This window comes from Balearica regulorum, chromosome 24 (assembly GCF_011004875.1).
Source record: "Balearica regulorum gibbericeps isolate bBalReg1 chromosome 24, bBalReg1.pri, whole genome shotgun sequence".
NCBI classification, from domain to species: Eukaryota; Metazoa; Chordata; class Aves; order Gruiformes; family Gruidae; genus Balearica; species Balearica regulorum.
Window position 1 is genome coordinate 2,503,590 of NC_046207.1, and position 14,802 is coordinate 2,518,391.

General features: G+C 41.7%; 2 protein-coding genes across 6 annotated transcripts in view; one reads left to right on the forward strand and one right to left on the reverse strand.

Annotated features, from left to right (window-relative positions):
• The window catches only part of CDK5R1 (cyclin dependent kinase 5 regulatory subunit 1), a 122,235-nt gene that overhangs the window by 52,216 nt on the left and 55,217 nt on the right, over nucleotides 1-14,802 (reverse strand). The gene's annotated exons all lie outside the window — the stretch shown is intronic.
• The window catches only part of GPATCH8 (G-patch domain containing 8), a 57,554-nt gene that overhangs the window by 2,606 nt on the left and 40,146 nt on the right, over nucleotides 1-14,802 (forward strand). For 4 of the 5 annotated variants that reach the window (XM_075775460.1, XM_075775462.1, XM_075775461.1 and 1 more), the window contains one exon: nucleotides 13,591-13,665. In XM_075775460.1, coding sequence (XP_075631575.1) covers nucleotides 13,591-13,665 — 75 coding nt within the window. Of the gene's footprint in view, nucleotides 1-13,590; nucleotides 13,666-14,802 lie in introns of those variants that run through there. The other variant, XM_075775463.1, reaches the window with a different exon arrangement.

The following is a 14,802-nucleotide window of genomic DNA, read 5'->3' on the forward strand; positions in this document are numbered from 1 at the left end:
TAAAGGAAGTGGCTCGCTCTGCAGGTCCGCTGTGAAAGCTGCGCTATGACTGTTGCTAAGCATAGGTAAAAATACGCCTGCCTTTAGCATGCAGCTTTTGAGCATCTCTATAAAATACCGGTCTCCAAACTACAGCAAAAATAAGATGCGCTGTTAGTGCGAAGTCACAAATTCATATGTAGGCTCCCTTTGTGGGAGTGTTTCTGTCTGTGTTAACAATGCCGTTTCCGTGCAATTTCTAGCAGTTTTAATTCTAAACTTCAGCAGGTGAAATTTCTGTCACTTGACCAAGTATGACTAGAAACGTGACCCCCCCGTTGCTGCTAGTCTGTTGAGACCCAAGCAGGCACGACGAAAGGGAGACGGTGCTCTAAAATTACCCGGCTTGAAGCGGGCACGGATGCGGCCTGGTGAGGGGGAGGAAGGCTGCAGAGATCCCTTGAATTTCATTCTTGGGTGATCTACTTGCGATCTTCTTGATGAAGTAAAAGGATGTGTTACCATCTCAAGAGAGGAAGAGCAACAAAAGGTCAGGAGTAAAGCGTACGGGTCAAAGAAACCTTTTAGCTGTTTGGTAGAAAGGCAAATGCCTTGGGATTAGTGATGTGGCTAATAGAAGATAGTTACTGGATGAAAAAAACCCTGCATTTTGTATGTCTCTTTATTGTTATCCGCCTTCCTTCTGGAAAGAAGCTGGAAAGATTCTGGGTTTGGGAGGATTAGTTTGGCAAGAGTATGAGGTGAGCATTGATGTGGGCAGAGGAGGGGTGAGGTTAGCAACATGGTATTAGCAGAGGTGATATTCAGGTTTCTGAGCTTCTGGTATGCTGGAGTGAAGTGGATTAAAGGTGAGAGAGCTGCTGAGAGCTATTCTTTCCTCCCCTGTGCCTGACTAAAGGAAGCTCGGTGCAGTTGGGGAAGGCAGGGATGGAAACGTACAGCACTGGAGGGAAATGGGTTCAGGAAAGAAAGGACCTAAACCAGCTGAGAAGGAGGAGGTATGAATGGTCTGAAGTGCATAACAAGATGATGGGGGGAGAAAAATTGTTGGGCCAAGGGATAAACCGAGGATTGGAGAAATAAGAGGGAGTGGGTAACTGAAGCCAAAGCAATGCGATGGGTATGAAGAAAGCTGCAGAGGGAATGGAGGAGTAACTGTGGAAGAGAGTAGCGAGTATAAAGATAAGAAGGTCAGACATCCTTAAGGGTAAAGATCATGGTATGGAGGGGGAGGAGAAAGATTACGTACTCTGAAATTATTCAGTCCTCTCTATGATAGGGTGGAAAGAACCTCAAAGCTAAGGATGGTTTGAAAGTTGAAATGGCATCGAAGATATTGCTGCAGCGAGGTGATTAAGCAGCTTTTGGTTTTTTGATTTGTTTTTGGGTTTGTTTTTCAATAGGATTGTCTGGCTTTTGCTGTGCTGTGTAGCTTTAGAAGCTCTGCTCCTTTTGCTGTATGCTCCCAAACCTTAGAAGAATTCAAGGGAAAGCCCCTGTTTTTGACTGTATATTGCAGGTGCTGAACTTGAGGGCAGCTCCAGTGAAAGGCATTTAGCTTTCCTCTGTCCAGTAATACTTGATCTTTCCCTGAGCAGGGCAGCACAGCAGTTTGTTCGGGAGACTTTAGGCAGTGAAATGAATTACTGAAGGAGGAAGGATATTACTGATCTTCCTTCTCTTTCCTCTCTCTAGGCTTTGAAATGGTAAGTTCAATCTGCTGGATGGCTTACCCAAGTAAATCCCAACCTTCTTCCCTTTTCCATTACAGGAGGGGTTATTTTTGAGTGTGCCACTGACAAGCTTAGTCCTTTGGTTAAAAGATCGTCCTACTTATCTGTCGCAGGGATGTCTGTCACTTGTCTGCCTCTGCCGTCTCCTTGATTGACTGGCTTCCCCACGGCAGAGACAAACTTGTGAACCATTGTAACTTCAAGTAATTATGAACGAAAGCTGTCGACTACACTAACAGTATTTTAGAAGCATTACTGAAAGCTGTGTGAATACATGAGACTGCTGCAATAACTAAATATATTTTTTAGTGTGATTTTTGTAATTGCAATAATTTTATTCTTTAGATTAACTATACTGAACTCAAAGAATGAATACCGTGGATGTCTCCATATTGCTGAGATCCAGTGGAGCTCCCAGTTACTTGCAGATGTTGAGAAAATGTTTTCTTGCTATATCTTTCTCCTTTTCATTGTTGAAGCAGAAATATTACCAGCCATATGTGTATATGTGTACAATAATTTCCTCTTCCTACGTACATTGCACTTACTTGCATCATTAGCCAGACGGAACACAAACTGTTCTGTCTCTTGTTTTTTTAGTTTGTTGCATCGAATAACACTTCTATCAAGCAGAAATGCCTGGTTTTTTAAACTGGGTTGAAATGTGGCCAATCTGAACCTCGGTTCTCATATTCTTGCTTATGCCAAGAAGATGGGCCGAGGTTTCCCCCCGCCCCCAAAGGCTTTGAAGAGCTAACTGAGCATGTTGCTGTTATGGCTGGTCTGTGCTTCTAGTCCTGCCACTTCCAGCAAGTTGAGCTGAATGCTGATGGCATGGGGATTTTATGCTTTTTAATTGGCAGAATGTTAGGGATAAGTTTTGTTCCCAAGCAGCTTAGACAGTCCGGCTTACCGGACATCTGGGCCGACAGTGTGGAGTTTTAAAATCTGTCCTTTTAATGAGTGCCTGTTGTCAGTGGCTTCAACTTCAATTCATTTCTTAGGGGCTGCCTAAGGCAAACGTGTTTGATTTTTATGTCCTTCAGCAGGCCGTGACTACTATGTGGCGAAGTACGTTGATGGCTTTTCTCTGTGCTGCAAGGAAATAAATAGGGTCATTTTCTTTTGCTAACTTTTACTAATTGGGAGAAGAAAAAGTTAATGTGGGGGAATGAGGGAAAGAATAGGATTGGAGCCTCTGCAAAATATCCTGAGCTTCCAACCAATGCAAGATCCTGGTGCGTGAATTTGTATTTCACAAATGTAGTTGAGAGCAGTCCAGGGGTTAGCCCTTTCCATGACATGTTTTCTAATTTAAGAATTAATCTTAGATTTTCTAAAATTTATGAGTATTGTTTAGAGATCCTCATTTATCAATAGATTAGGGTTAAATTTCTGGTGTGGGCACAGCACAGGAAGGACACTGCTCTTACCTCCTTGGCAATCCGTGCTGACCTCTCAATTGAGCAAAAGTAGGAACATCAGAACTGTGACTGATTTTTGCTTGCTTGTGTGAGCAAGGAAGGGAGAAGTAAACTAGGAGAAAATGCATTTAAAAGTAGATTGAAGAGCATTGGTTCCATTTTTAGAATATCACAGGAGAATCTGAACTTAAGTGTGAATTTTTGGAACTTGTGGTTAAATTAATTTTATACAGACCTTCTTTCCTGTCTTGGTTGTACCTTTCCCTACTCTGTTTTGTCACTTCTTGCAGTGATGTCCTCTATTGCCGTGGTTAACCGGATAAGAAAGGAAACACTTGATTCCACAGTCCCACAAACCATGTCTAAGCTATCTCAGCTTCTTCTGAGTCACCCCCTCCAAAACAAACCCAAACCCTCCTAACTAGTCTCCTAACACCCACTACAGGGGGATGTCGAGCTTTAGGAGTTCATCTGATCAAAAAGCACTGTTGCGGTACTTGGCCAACATTTCCTCAGTTCATATATGCTTTTTTTTCCTACCATACGGTTTTAAACCTGTAGTAATTATTGGTACTTTCCACCTTCAAGCAGCTCTATGAGCAGTTAATTCATTTGAGATTTTAGCTGTTCACAGTTTTAAAGCCAGAAGTTGATATTGGAATATCTGCTTTAAATATCCAGTTATCACCCGTCAGTTTCCATCATTTGACCCAGTTTTGAGTCCAGGAGTTAGTGTTTGGCTTGCAGTATCTCTTTCTCTTGAGGACAGCTGGTGATGGTGAACGTTTTCCTTTGTAGATTGTTCTGGTAGTTTGGCCACTGAAAGATGTGTATTCCTTTATCTTCCTTCTAGATTTTTCTATTTTCAGCTTTTAGCTGTTGTTTCTTGTTATGTCCTTTTCTACTATGCCAAAGCACACATTAGTACGCTGCCTTTCTTATGTGAGGGCATATATAACATTTCTGTCTTAGTCCTAACCTCTTTTGAGAGCCATACCGGTCTGATCTCTGAATTCTGTTATTGTAGGACATTTTGCCATTCCGTTTGCATTGTTATGGCTTTCTGCATCTTAAAATTTTCCATGTTTGTGACTAGAAGGCTTGCATAGAGAGGAGTCTAGAATAGACTCCATCTGTATAATATACAGAGATAAACATCTTCTTTACTACTTTATTCTTATTTGCTGTTCCTCATTTTTATCCTTTTTGCTACTGTATTGCATGCAGAGGTTTTAACTTGGATTTCTCCTGCCTGCCCGGGTGCAGCCCTGTGCTGCAGGTGTGTTTGTACAGGGCTCTGAAACAGGCTTTGTGTTAGACTGCTGTTGCACAGGTCAGATTGCTCTGTACAAACACGTTGTCCACATTGTTGCTTACTGTTTGTTGGGCTTCATGATCTGCAAACCAAGTTGGCAGTTGCTCTATTTCCCCTCTGTTGATAAAAATGTTGAATGGTACTGAGTCTCGTGGAATGAGTTATGAGTTTGAATCCAGTTAATCTGCTCCTGAGTGAGGTTTTCTGTGATGTTTTGCTTTAAAAACAATCCTTTACCAAGACAAACACCGTATTAAGAAAAAAAGAAACAAAAAAGACCGTACTACGAAAGCTTGGAAGTTTGTGGTGATAAATAAATTATACCCTAGATATTAAATGACTAGCCACCCTATCCTGTCATGGTATTTTCTGTGTGTCTCTTGTTTGAAAGTCCTTGTTAGTCATGAAGATGCAGGTGCTGGAAGCTGCAGCATCTTTCTGCATCAAGATATGTTAAAAAATGGCGAGGAGAAAATTGGGTGAGTGAGACCAGTGCTAATACTCTTCGGTACGGTTGCTGGAAGCGTTGAACTGAACAGCATCTCTCGTGTGCTGGAACAGATTTATAGCTGGCCTTGGTAGCGGCAGAAGGAATCTGAAAGACATTAAATTGTTCTTGTTTGGTGCCAAAGTATGCAAAGCATAGCGAAGCAGGGACCTGCCTCTGGCTTCCACTCCTTTTTGTACAAGCTGTTTATCTCTCAACTGTAGAACATGTTTTTAATTGGACAGCTCTAACTAGGTATTTATATGCACACTTTCCTGGTTTAAAGCTCTTGACCTATGAGTAGTCTTGAATGTGTCCTAGTGCGTGTCTTTTTCAGCGTTTTTGGACTTAACAGAATTTTGCCATCAAAATTAACTTCTAGTTTGGTAAACAAAAGGTGCCATCAACTTCTCAACATGTAATTACAAGGTGCTTCTTTCAAAACTTGCCAATTTAAATTCATATCCAAATCTTAAGTGATTGCTTTTGTTGTATTGACTTGAGAGGATTTTCATTTTAAGTACTCTCAAAATAATTGATGTGTGTGTTTGCCTACAATGAGGTTTTGCTGCGGCTTTTACAAGATGTTGACTGTAAATATTAAGCTATTTCAGAGGGTGCGAAGATGCCAGTGTCCATACTTTCCTGCTTGTATTGCTTATTTACAGGAAAGGGACTGGGAAAGCGATTTATAACATGCGGAAGGCTATGAGAACGCTGGCTGTTGTTTGTGAATGCTTTACTTCTGTGTTGCTAGGAAAGGATAACTGCATTTTTTTGTGTCTTCACAGTCTCTACAGGGAACAACAGGAAAAAGGATGATTTTGTTCTGGGAAGCATTAACAAAGGCTTTCCAGGTACCAGTACAGCTTTTTATAGTTTTGAGAAACCACGTGGCCTTTAAAATTGTCCAAGAAAGCTTCCAGTGCGAGCAGGGTGGGATGGAGTCATCTTCTAGGTGCGTGTTGGTCTTAAAAATGTATTTTCTTCTGGGTGCATAATGAATATTCAAGAAACACTCCTAAGCTATGCTTTCTTGGAGTTGTTTTTGAATTCTCTGGATGGATTTCTAAACATCAACACGGTTGTCTGCATCAATTACGTTTTGGAGTCGTCAGGTCCTGCTTAGCTTGAAAGGGCAGCATAAATTACTGTCTGAAATTGGGAGTCAGTGTACATAGGATCTTGTATGGATCTTGCAGAGAAATTATAAACCCGTTACGTTTTGATTGTGTCTAATAAACAGCTGAGTAGGTACGGTAAGCTGGAGCTGGTTTTAACACCTTCCCTTTCCCATCTGCGTTGGCTAAAATTTACTGGCGAGGTTGGCAGATGACGTAGTTGATAGAGCCTCACAAATAAACAAAATAAAAGATAGTACTAGCAGACCTTGTCACTTAAAGCTTTCATATTTGATCCTTGCCTGGAGTTGTTTTCTCTTCTCAGGTCTCTGCCCCGCGTGTAACCCTATAGCTGCACCGGGTGGTATGTGACACCTTCAGGCGGTGTGAGGAGGGGTGGGCCAGTCCAGCTCAGGGCTCTGCAAGACTGGCAGGTCTGGTAACAGCTGACCAAGCCGGAAAGATTTTTAAAAGGAGAACTAGATGCATAATGCAACACAAAATGAGGTGAATGTTGGTTGTGGTTTGTTGAAATTCCAAGTCTTTGGGTTAGGCAAGAGTCTGGTGCTCTGTCGGGTCCTTGCAGAGGAATTGCTGTGTCTGTCTTGCTTGGCCGTTGCGCTGGTGCTGGACTAGCAAAGTTCGTGCGGGTGTCCTGGATCCGGAAGGCTTGCAAGAATTGTGCTAGGAACAGTTCAGCTGTCTCTGGGAAAAGCCAATAGACGTTAAGGTGCCTTGTCCTCCTGGAAGGTCTGGAAGCGGCTCAAGCTCCTCCTGTAAAAAATAAAATTTTAAATTTAATAGGATATTTGCTTCTGGAATCACTGAGTCTTTTTTTCCTTATCCGTGAAGGTGCCATGTGCAAGCAGGCAGTGAGGATTTTGGAGAGGTGACATTTGCTCACTTGTGTTTAGATGCTGCCTGAGCTTCCTGTGCTCAACCGTTGAGACCTTGCATCTGTGCTGACCCATCCCGGGACGGCTGCAGGAAATGCCAGCTGTACTTTCCAGCCATGGGAGCAGAGACCGGAGGGTACTGCAAAATATTCTGTGATTTGTAGCTAATGCAGTCTGCCATGGCTTTATCTATACTAGAAAATGGCCTTTTTTGTGGGTACTCATTTCTCTTTTTAGATATTCTCAGTGTCTCAGCTGCTGTTTTACAGCCTAATGCCTTCAGAGCTTTCAGGAATGGGGAGTGGGCTTGGTTAAGTGTTTTGAAGTGGCACTTTTGTGGGTAACAGCCTTGAATTTTATGGCTTAATATTTCGGGGAGTTTAAGGTTTATTGATTGAACTGACAGATAAATAGAATATGCACAAGTGGTGCTGATTTGCATTAGTATTTTAAAAATCCATTTTCTAAAGTAAATGCAATAGAAGTGTGGTTTTTTTTGAGTCTTTTCCTGATACTCCACCAGTGTAAAACTAATTTTTGAATACCTAAAGAGCACACTGTGCTTTTTTCAAGTGCATTTAAGAAATAATGATGGTGAGTAGAGTGAGGCTTTTCCGCAAAATTACTTTCTTTAGATTGTTATCTGCATGGCCATGGGAACGAGTGTTTCTGTGCACCTTCCTAGGCTGGTCCTGAAATTATGGACATAAATAGATTGTTGCTGAGATGTCAAAGCAGAAACTACATTCTGCATGTTCCCTCCCCAGTCATTGCTGGGTTTAGTGCTCTTAGGCATAGGTGTGTGGTTTTATGCTGGAGTCTTTTCTTATTTTACTTGGATCACACCGTTGAAGGCATCATGCCTGTGACTTGTGGAGCAGGCAGCGTTTTCCCCAGGTATTGTCATTCTAGGCTCTTCGTATCTGACTTCTGTTGTTTTTTGTAACTTACATCATCTTCTTTAATAGTAGTGTTCGTGTAACTGAGCTCTCTTGTTGAGCAGTAACTGAAAGGACAGCTGAATGAAGGCGTTCTGAAAGAAAACCATGGCTTTCACGTCTCCATTATACTGCTCTTTTGTTGTAGTTTTCTCCCATCTCCGCATGAGAGCCATGTTCCAGGGTTTGGCCTAGCAACTGAAATGTAGACTGCCACATTTACTTTTCTTTTGAAATAATACACGGATAACTTAGGGCTGTTCATGAAAGAAACCACTAATTCCTGTCAGGAATGTGCACTATATGGAATGTATTCTGCACACTGACATCTTAATATCCTCTCTGTTTGGACAGATTGTAAAGAGCAGTCCAGTAATTAATATCCAGGGAGGTCTAATAGCCTTGAAGCAGTTGAAGTGACTCATCATTCCTTCCTCATTGTGTCGATGATGCTGTAGGTGCCTTTAGAAAATGCAGTGCTCGGAAGTTGGGTCTGGTTTTGGATACACCCTTTCGGAAGGGTGAGAGGGAAGGAGAAAGCATATTTTTCTTGTGCCTTGTAGTTGTGAAGATGCTTTTTTTTCCCCTCTGGTAGTATCTGTGTGTCCTTAGATGCTTTGTCTTTACCCACCTTCATGAAAAGGTGCTTCATGTAGGAGAGAGAATTAATTCTGTGCTACTAAACTTACTCTGATAGATGGGCTTAAATCAACAAATTTATTTCACTTTGAGTCATTTTTTGGCAACAATTCTTGTGGCTAAAGATTTTTGGGATGGAAGTATGATTAGGTTCTTAATTAAATAGCTAAGGGGAAAGAGTACTGCTGTTTGTTTCTTACTTACAAGGTCCCAAACATTGTAGCAGTATAATTAAAAAAATTGTTTCAGAAAATGCAGTGACTCCACTATGTTTAATCTTGGGCAAAATGGCATTTGTCGGGCCAGAGCTCTGAAGTATTTACAGCCCAAATAAGGGAGAAGAAAGGTCTAAAATCCCTCATGGCGGCAGCTTTTGTTAGTTGATTTTTCAAATGCTCTCTTCATAACTTGGCAGTTAAGCGTGCGAGGGCTCCAAGATGTAAGGTTTGGCGAAAAGCTTTGTGCAAAGATCAAATAGTGGGAAAGTGGAGGAGAGAGGAGAGGACATGTGACTGTGAGTAACCCAAATGGGTAGTTAGCCAAAGTTCAGATGATGCTACACAAAAAATTACAGGATGCAAACATAGTGGCTCCTGGAGATGAATGCAACAAGGAAGCTAAATGGTGTGTGTGTGTGTGTGCTGTATAATAAGGGATATTTAGATGTGGAAGGCTTGTCCTTGCTTCTCATCCAAGTAGTAAAATATATTGAATTCCAGTTTGCTTGTAGTGAAGCACCTAGCATCGGAGCACTTGCGGTAGCACAAAGTGATAGCAATAAATGATGCTTAAGTGGAAGCCTCTCATCTTATTTGCTCTGCTATTTTAGGATGGAGGTAGCATCTGTAAGAAAGTGATATAAGCGGTGCAATGCGTCTTGTTTTACAAAGCAGAAGTGAGGAAGCCTGATACAGGCAGCTTTAAAATGGAGGGGCAGAGGATGAGAGGGAGAAGGGCACTGCATGCAGCCCTGAAATGCTTGTCCACTGGGGTAGGCGGAAACTTTTGTCATTAGCTAACAGGGCCAGGATTTTACTGTATCTCTGTAGTAGTCATACAGGGAAGAAGGTTTGGGGATAGGTTTGGAATAGTGCTGGTTTTAATGCAGCTGTTATTTTCTGGCCTGATACCCATTTTGTAGGGATTGAATTCTTTTTTTTTCACTTAAAGGTTTCCTCTGAAGAGGGAAGCATCCCTCAAGTCTGCAGAAGACACAGATCAAAATCATATTAAAACATGGTCTGTGCTTATGGTTCATGTTTGTCAGAAATGTAGTTTATTCTCAACAGATTCAACATTTGGGGTTTAATTAATTGTTAGATTTAAATGTTAAAGTATTTTGTCTTCCTCTGATTCATTGTCTTGAGATACAGCAAAACAGAAATGTTACATGGATCCATTTGATATGCCAGGTTAAAGGATTGGAAAAGAAGGAAAACAGATGGAATTCCCCCCAACTTGTTCCTTAGCCATCTCCAGGGATGAGGAAGCAAAGGGACAGGCTGTGCTGCCTCCAGCCCTGCAGAGTCCCGGCTCCAGAAGGCCTGTGATGGCCACGGTGGCAGACAACATCACCTTAACAAGCTGTTTGTCGTGGTCCTAGAAGCGAGAGCCATTTTTCTCCTTGCTTGTTAGGCTGAACGTGCTCATAAATTTGACCTCACTATGACTGTTGGATTATCTTCCTGCTTTCTTCCAGGGTGAGCTACTTTTGAATGCAAGGAAAATGCTTCCTTTATCATTTAAGTATTGATAAAGAAAGAACAGTCTCTGAGTCTTAATTGCAGCTCAGTTTGGACACTTTGTTATTCTGATCCCTTAAATTACCAAGCCTCTAACAGTTAACTTCCTGATACAGCGAGCAGTCTGTCAGCATCCCACCAGGGCTTGTTCTGCTGTGCTGGGGTGGCATTTGCATACCCAGGAGTTCAAGGTGGGGGGAAGCACCCGGCCTGTTTTGAAAACTCTAGTATTAGTATTGCTGATATTTGTAAAAACAAGCAACTTATCCCCACTCCCGTTACCAGTAACAAAAACCCCAATGTAGATATCAAGTAGATAATAAAACCCGAAGCGTATAAATATATAAAACAAACTCCAAAATACATAAAGTGCGTAATAGTGGGATCACTAGAACTTAGAGCAAATGACTTTATTTGCTTTCTGACTTCTTTGCATTTGGCTGTGACATGGTGAGTGTTCACTCTTTTGCATAGTTTCTGGGAGGAGACGTTTTTAAGCACAGAAGAATCGAGTTGTAAAGCCTCAAATCAGCAAGGCGTGCTTTCAAATGGGAATTGACCCTCGCCTTTGTAAAAACCATTTAAAATGTCTTGGCAGGCAGCGTGCTGAAGATGGTGAGTAGGCAGAAATACTTTGCCAGCTCCAGGTAATTTAGTTGGAATATTCTGAGCTATCTGCAGGCAGCAAATCGCATTGTGAAATTAGGTGAGGGGGAAGTATGTTTTTGCTGAGAATGTTTCAGGTGTTTGTTAATTAAATGCTGTATGGGTTTAATTTTTATAGATGAAGTTTTAGTAATGTCTTTTTGCTAGTATTCAGCGGTGCAAATTCATTAACAGCGTGTGTGCTCTTGACTGCTTTTGTTCTCTTGGGCACTGCTTTTTGGGCAGCTGGGCCATGTCCTTTGTGCTATTGAGGCAGGTTTTATGTTGTCTTGTCCCTACTGGGCTCCCTGACTTCACAGCACACACGTGTAACAGTCTGTGCATCTACACTGTGCCCGTCTCCAAGAATTACTAGCTTTTTTTAAGCAGCTCAGTGACTGCATGTGCATGGTAAGTTTGCCTTCAGCTTGTTCCTTGAAGGCTGTCCAAAAAAAATGGATGGGAGTGGATTGCTGCCTGCAGATTAAGCCCCAAATTTGCTCTGGAGAGGCCGTGGGAAAGACGACTCCTGGGAGCAGAGCATGGCCTGGGTGAATTATCGCTTTGGACGGCAGATGATGTATAGGCTGGCAGTTGGGGCACCAGCATCAAAGCAAGTTCTCTTGGCAACACGTTTTTGTCAAGATGGTCTCTTGTAGATTTGCATACGAACATTCGTTCCAGAGGATTTTTGGAGGCTGGTGTCTGGCTTGTAAAATTCCAACAGGCAGTCCGTTGCAACTATTTGCTCTTTCGTGTGCTGGCTTTCATTAAAATTCTTGCAGAAGGAGAAGGTGGTGTTGGTAGAAAGGAAGAGAGTGACAACATGTTTCTCTTGGCAGCGGTGCTAGGTGTTCCTGCTCAAAGTAATTGCGGAGCTGGGATGCAAATAAAAACTGCCAGGTGTTTGGTGTTTGCTGAGCAGCCAGAAGGATTTCAGTGGCACTGCGGGGTATGGGAAAGGAATAGGGGGTGGCAGCCGAAGCCTTAGCACCTCCTGGGGTTTCACAGGGCTGTGACACTGAGGCAGTGCCCAGGGAATGTAGAAAAGCCTGCTGAAACGACCCCCTTCATTGGGTTTTGTGCTAACCTTGGCTGCAGGCAGCTCTCCTGTTTGCTTTTGGGTCTGCAGCTGGAAAAGTCAGATTTTTTTTTTTCCTTTCCAGGTCTGTGCTAGCGATGGCAGATGTTAGTGCTACACCATGGACCTACTGAATGGCCAAAAATGGTTCACCATGTTTGCAATTTCAGGAATTTGAGGTTTCAGAAACCTCTGAAATTACAGCAGAGCTACAACAGAGATGGTTTGTTGTTTGTTTTATTTCTTCCCCTGAAGTGGCCATTTGCACCGATGGTGTTCCAGCACCAACGGTTACTCTGGAGGACAGAGCCTGCCATTTGCTTTCCTAGCTCATGAACCCTGTATGCTTCATGTCTTGGCAAAAGCATAGGAAGATTGGATTTTGCCGTAGCGGATGCTTGAGGAGGGTTGCTCAGCTGTAGTCTCTACTCCAGTGGCTGTCGTTTGTGAGTTGTACTGTGCTTACATGGCACCGTTGGGTAGGAGAGAGGTTGCCCTCTTCAGAAAATAAGCAATCTAGAGGTGTGTATGATGTATATTGATGGAGGCCGGGCACAGTACATCATAATAACAATTCTATTTCATTTCCTGTCTACTTTAATTATGAAAATAATTTAGTCTGTAGGACTAAATATGTTTCATGGAGTTACTCCGAGAGCGTGAGGAAGTGAGGTGCTTGGATTTATCATTCTTTGTAGCATTTTCTTTGCTGTGTGATTATCTGCACACTTTGAGTGTACTCCCCTGTGTATCTCTTGGTCCATCTCTCTCTTTCCTCAAACAAGTCCCTCTGTCCTGTCACTCTTTGTGGAGCAATTTCAGGTACTTTGCTCTCAAATGCTTTAAGCTGGTGCTTCTGGAATAAGCAATTCTGTGTGAAAATCCCGACGTTCTTTGTGCCACCATATGTGCTTCTGTGGCCGCGCGGTCAGGTGGCGCGGGGGACTAACTAACAGCTTTTTTGTGTGTTGGAGGATCACTTCCACTAACAGTTCACTGTGCGGCTGCCTAGATTCAAGGATTCATGGTGCTCCACACCATGAACAAGCGATGTGGGCACGGGGAGAGGTTTCCTTTGGGTTTGTGGGTTTTTGTTGACTTAAGGTGTGTGAAATCACATGTATGCCTCAAGCAATTTGGATTTCCTGTTGCAAGGAAAGCCTTCCTCTTTTTTTAAAAGAGAAAAGACAACAAAAAAACCCCTTTATGGTGGTGATGGGGTCAATTCCTCCTTATTCTTGTCTTGTGTGGTTTTAAGGTCAGCACTGGTGGCCAGCATTTTCATAGACTTTCTAAAGAAAAAAAAAACAACCCCAAAGTATTGTCATTGTAAATATTTGATATCTTGCCAACTTCCATAGTTTATGATAATCATAAATTGGCTTAGTTTTTAGAATTTTTTTTTGTTCTTACAAGCTCGAGTCAGTGTGTAGGCTATATTTAATAAGTTCATTTGTTTTGCTAGCAAATCTATGTAAAATATAACACCGTGTACAAACCTGAATCGTGAAACTAGTCTGTTGGAAATGTGCTGTCTGCCGTAGAGCTAACAGTTGTCTTCTTTTACAGGGCAATCACTTTGATCAATATGAAGAAGGGCACCTGGAGATAGAGCAAGCATCTCTAGACAAGCCTATAGAATCGGTAAGATACATACTTATCAGCATCATAAACCCACCAAAAATTAGGCCGTGATCAGATGGTACTCAATGTGAATGCAGTCAAATTTGATAGGAGTGGGCATCTTTTTGTCAGTACAGGGTTGATTTTTTTGGTGGTTAATTGCATGCTGAAATTAAGTGGGCCTGGGATATAATCTTTAAGTAGTTCTTCTAAAACTGTAGGTGACTTTGTAGTTCAACGTGGTATTTCAGAAATTATTTAAAATAATACATTCATTCGTAGATATTTATTTTGTTAAGTTTTTATACTTTTAGTTGAATAATCAGTTTAATTCATATGTGAACCTGATGGAATAGTGTAGTAGAATTTATTTTGATCCTTTTTTAGTTTATATTTTTGGAAAACTACTGGTGTGGTAAAGAAAAGTGTTAGAATGACATCTGGCAGTACGGAAACACGTTTGCATTAAAGTTAGTATAGCAGTCCTTCCCCATGAATCTGAAACTGCACTGTGAGTTTCTTTGAAGTATTGCTTTACTTTGAGTGTGGAGAGTACAGCCGTAAGATGGGGAAGAATTAAGTTTTGTTTAGTTTTACCTTTTTAAGCTTTTTGGAGCTTTTAAATTTTTCTCTTTGCAAAGCATCTTCTTCTAGTCTTAGGCACAGTAGCTTGTTCAGCCTAAACTGGACCTAAGTTTAGGACCTAACTTAGCTTTAGCTAAGTTTCATTTGCAGTTTCAGTATGAGAGCAAGAAAACTTGCAGTGAATAATCAAGGGCCACTTAGTGGTGTTCTGATTAAGACTAGATTTTTGTTAAGAAAGTACTTCTCAAGTATTTTTTTCCCCTATTAATAATTTAAGTTCTCCTAAAAGTTTCTTCGTGTTAGTCTGCACTTAGAAGAAACTTAGTCTTAGCAAAAGATCAATATATATTTTTCATTCATGTGTAGGTTGGTGTTGTGTGTGTTTGTGTGCGTGTTAGATGTTTACAAAAAATTTACACAACTTGGGGTGTTCGACATTTTTCTTCCGCAGCAGTTGGCCCATATTAGCTAAGCAGCCATGATCTGGTTTGTATTGCACGGTCTGCCTTTTTTAATTTCTTCTCTAGGGTTTCCTTTCCCCCTTCTTATTTCTGTTCTTCTGGTCCAGTGAAC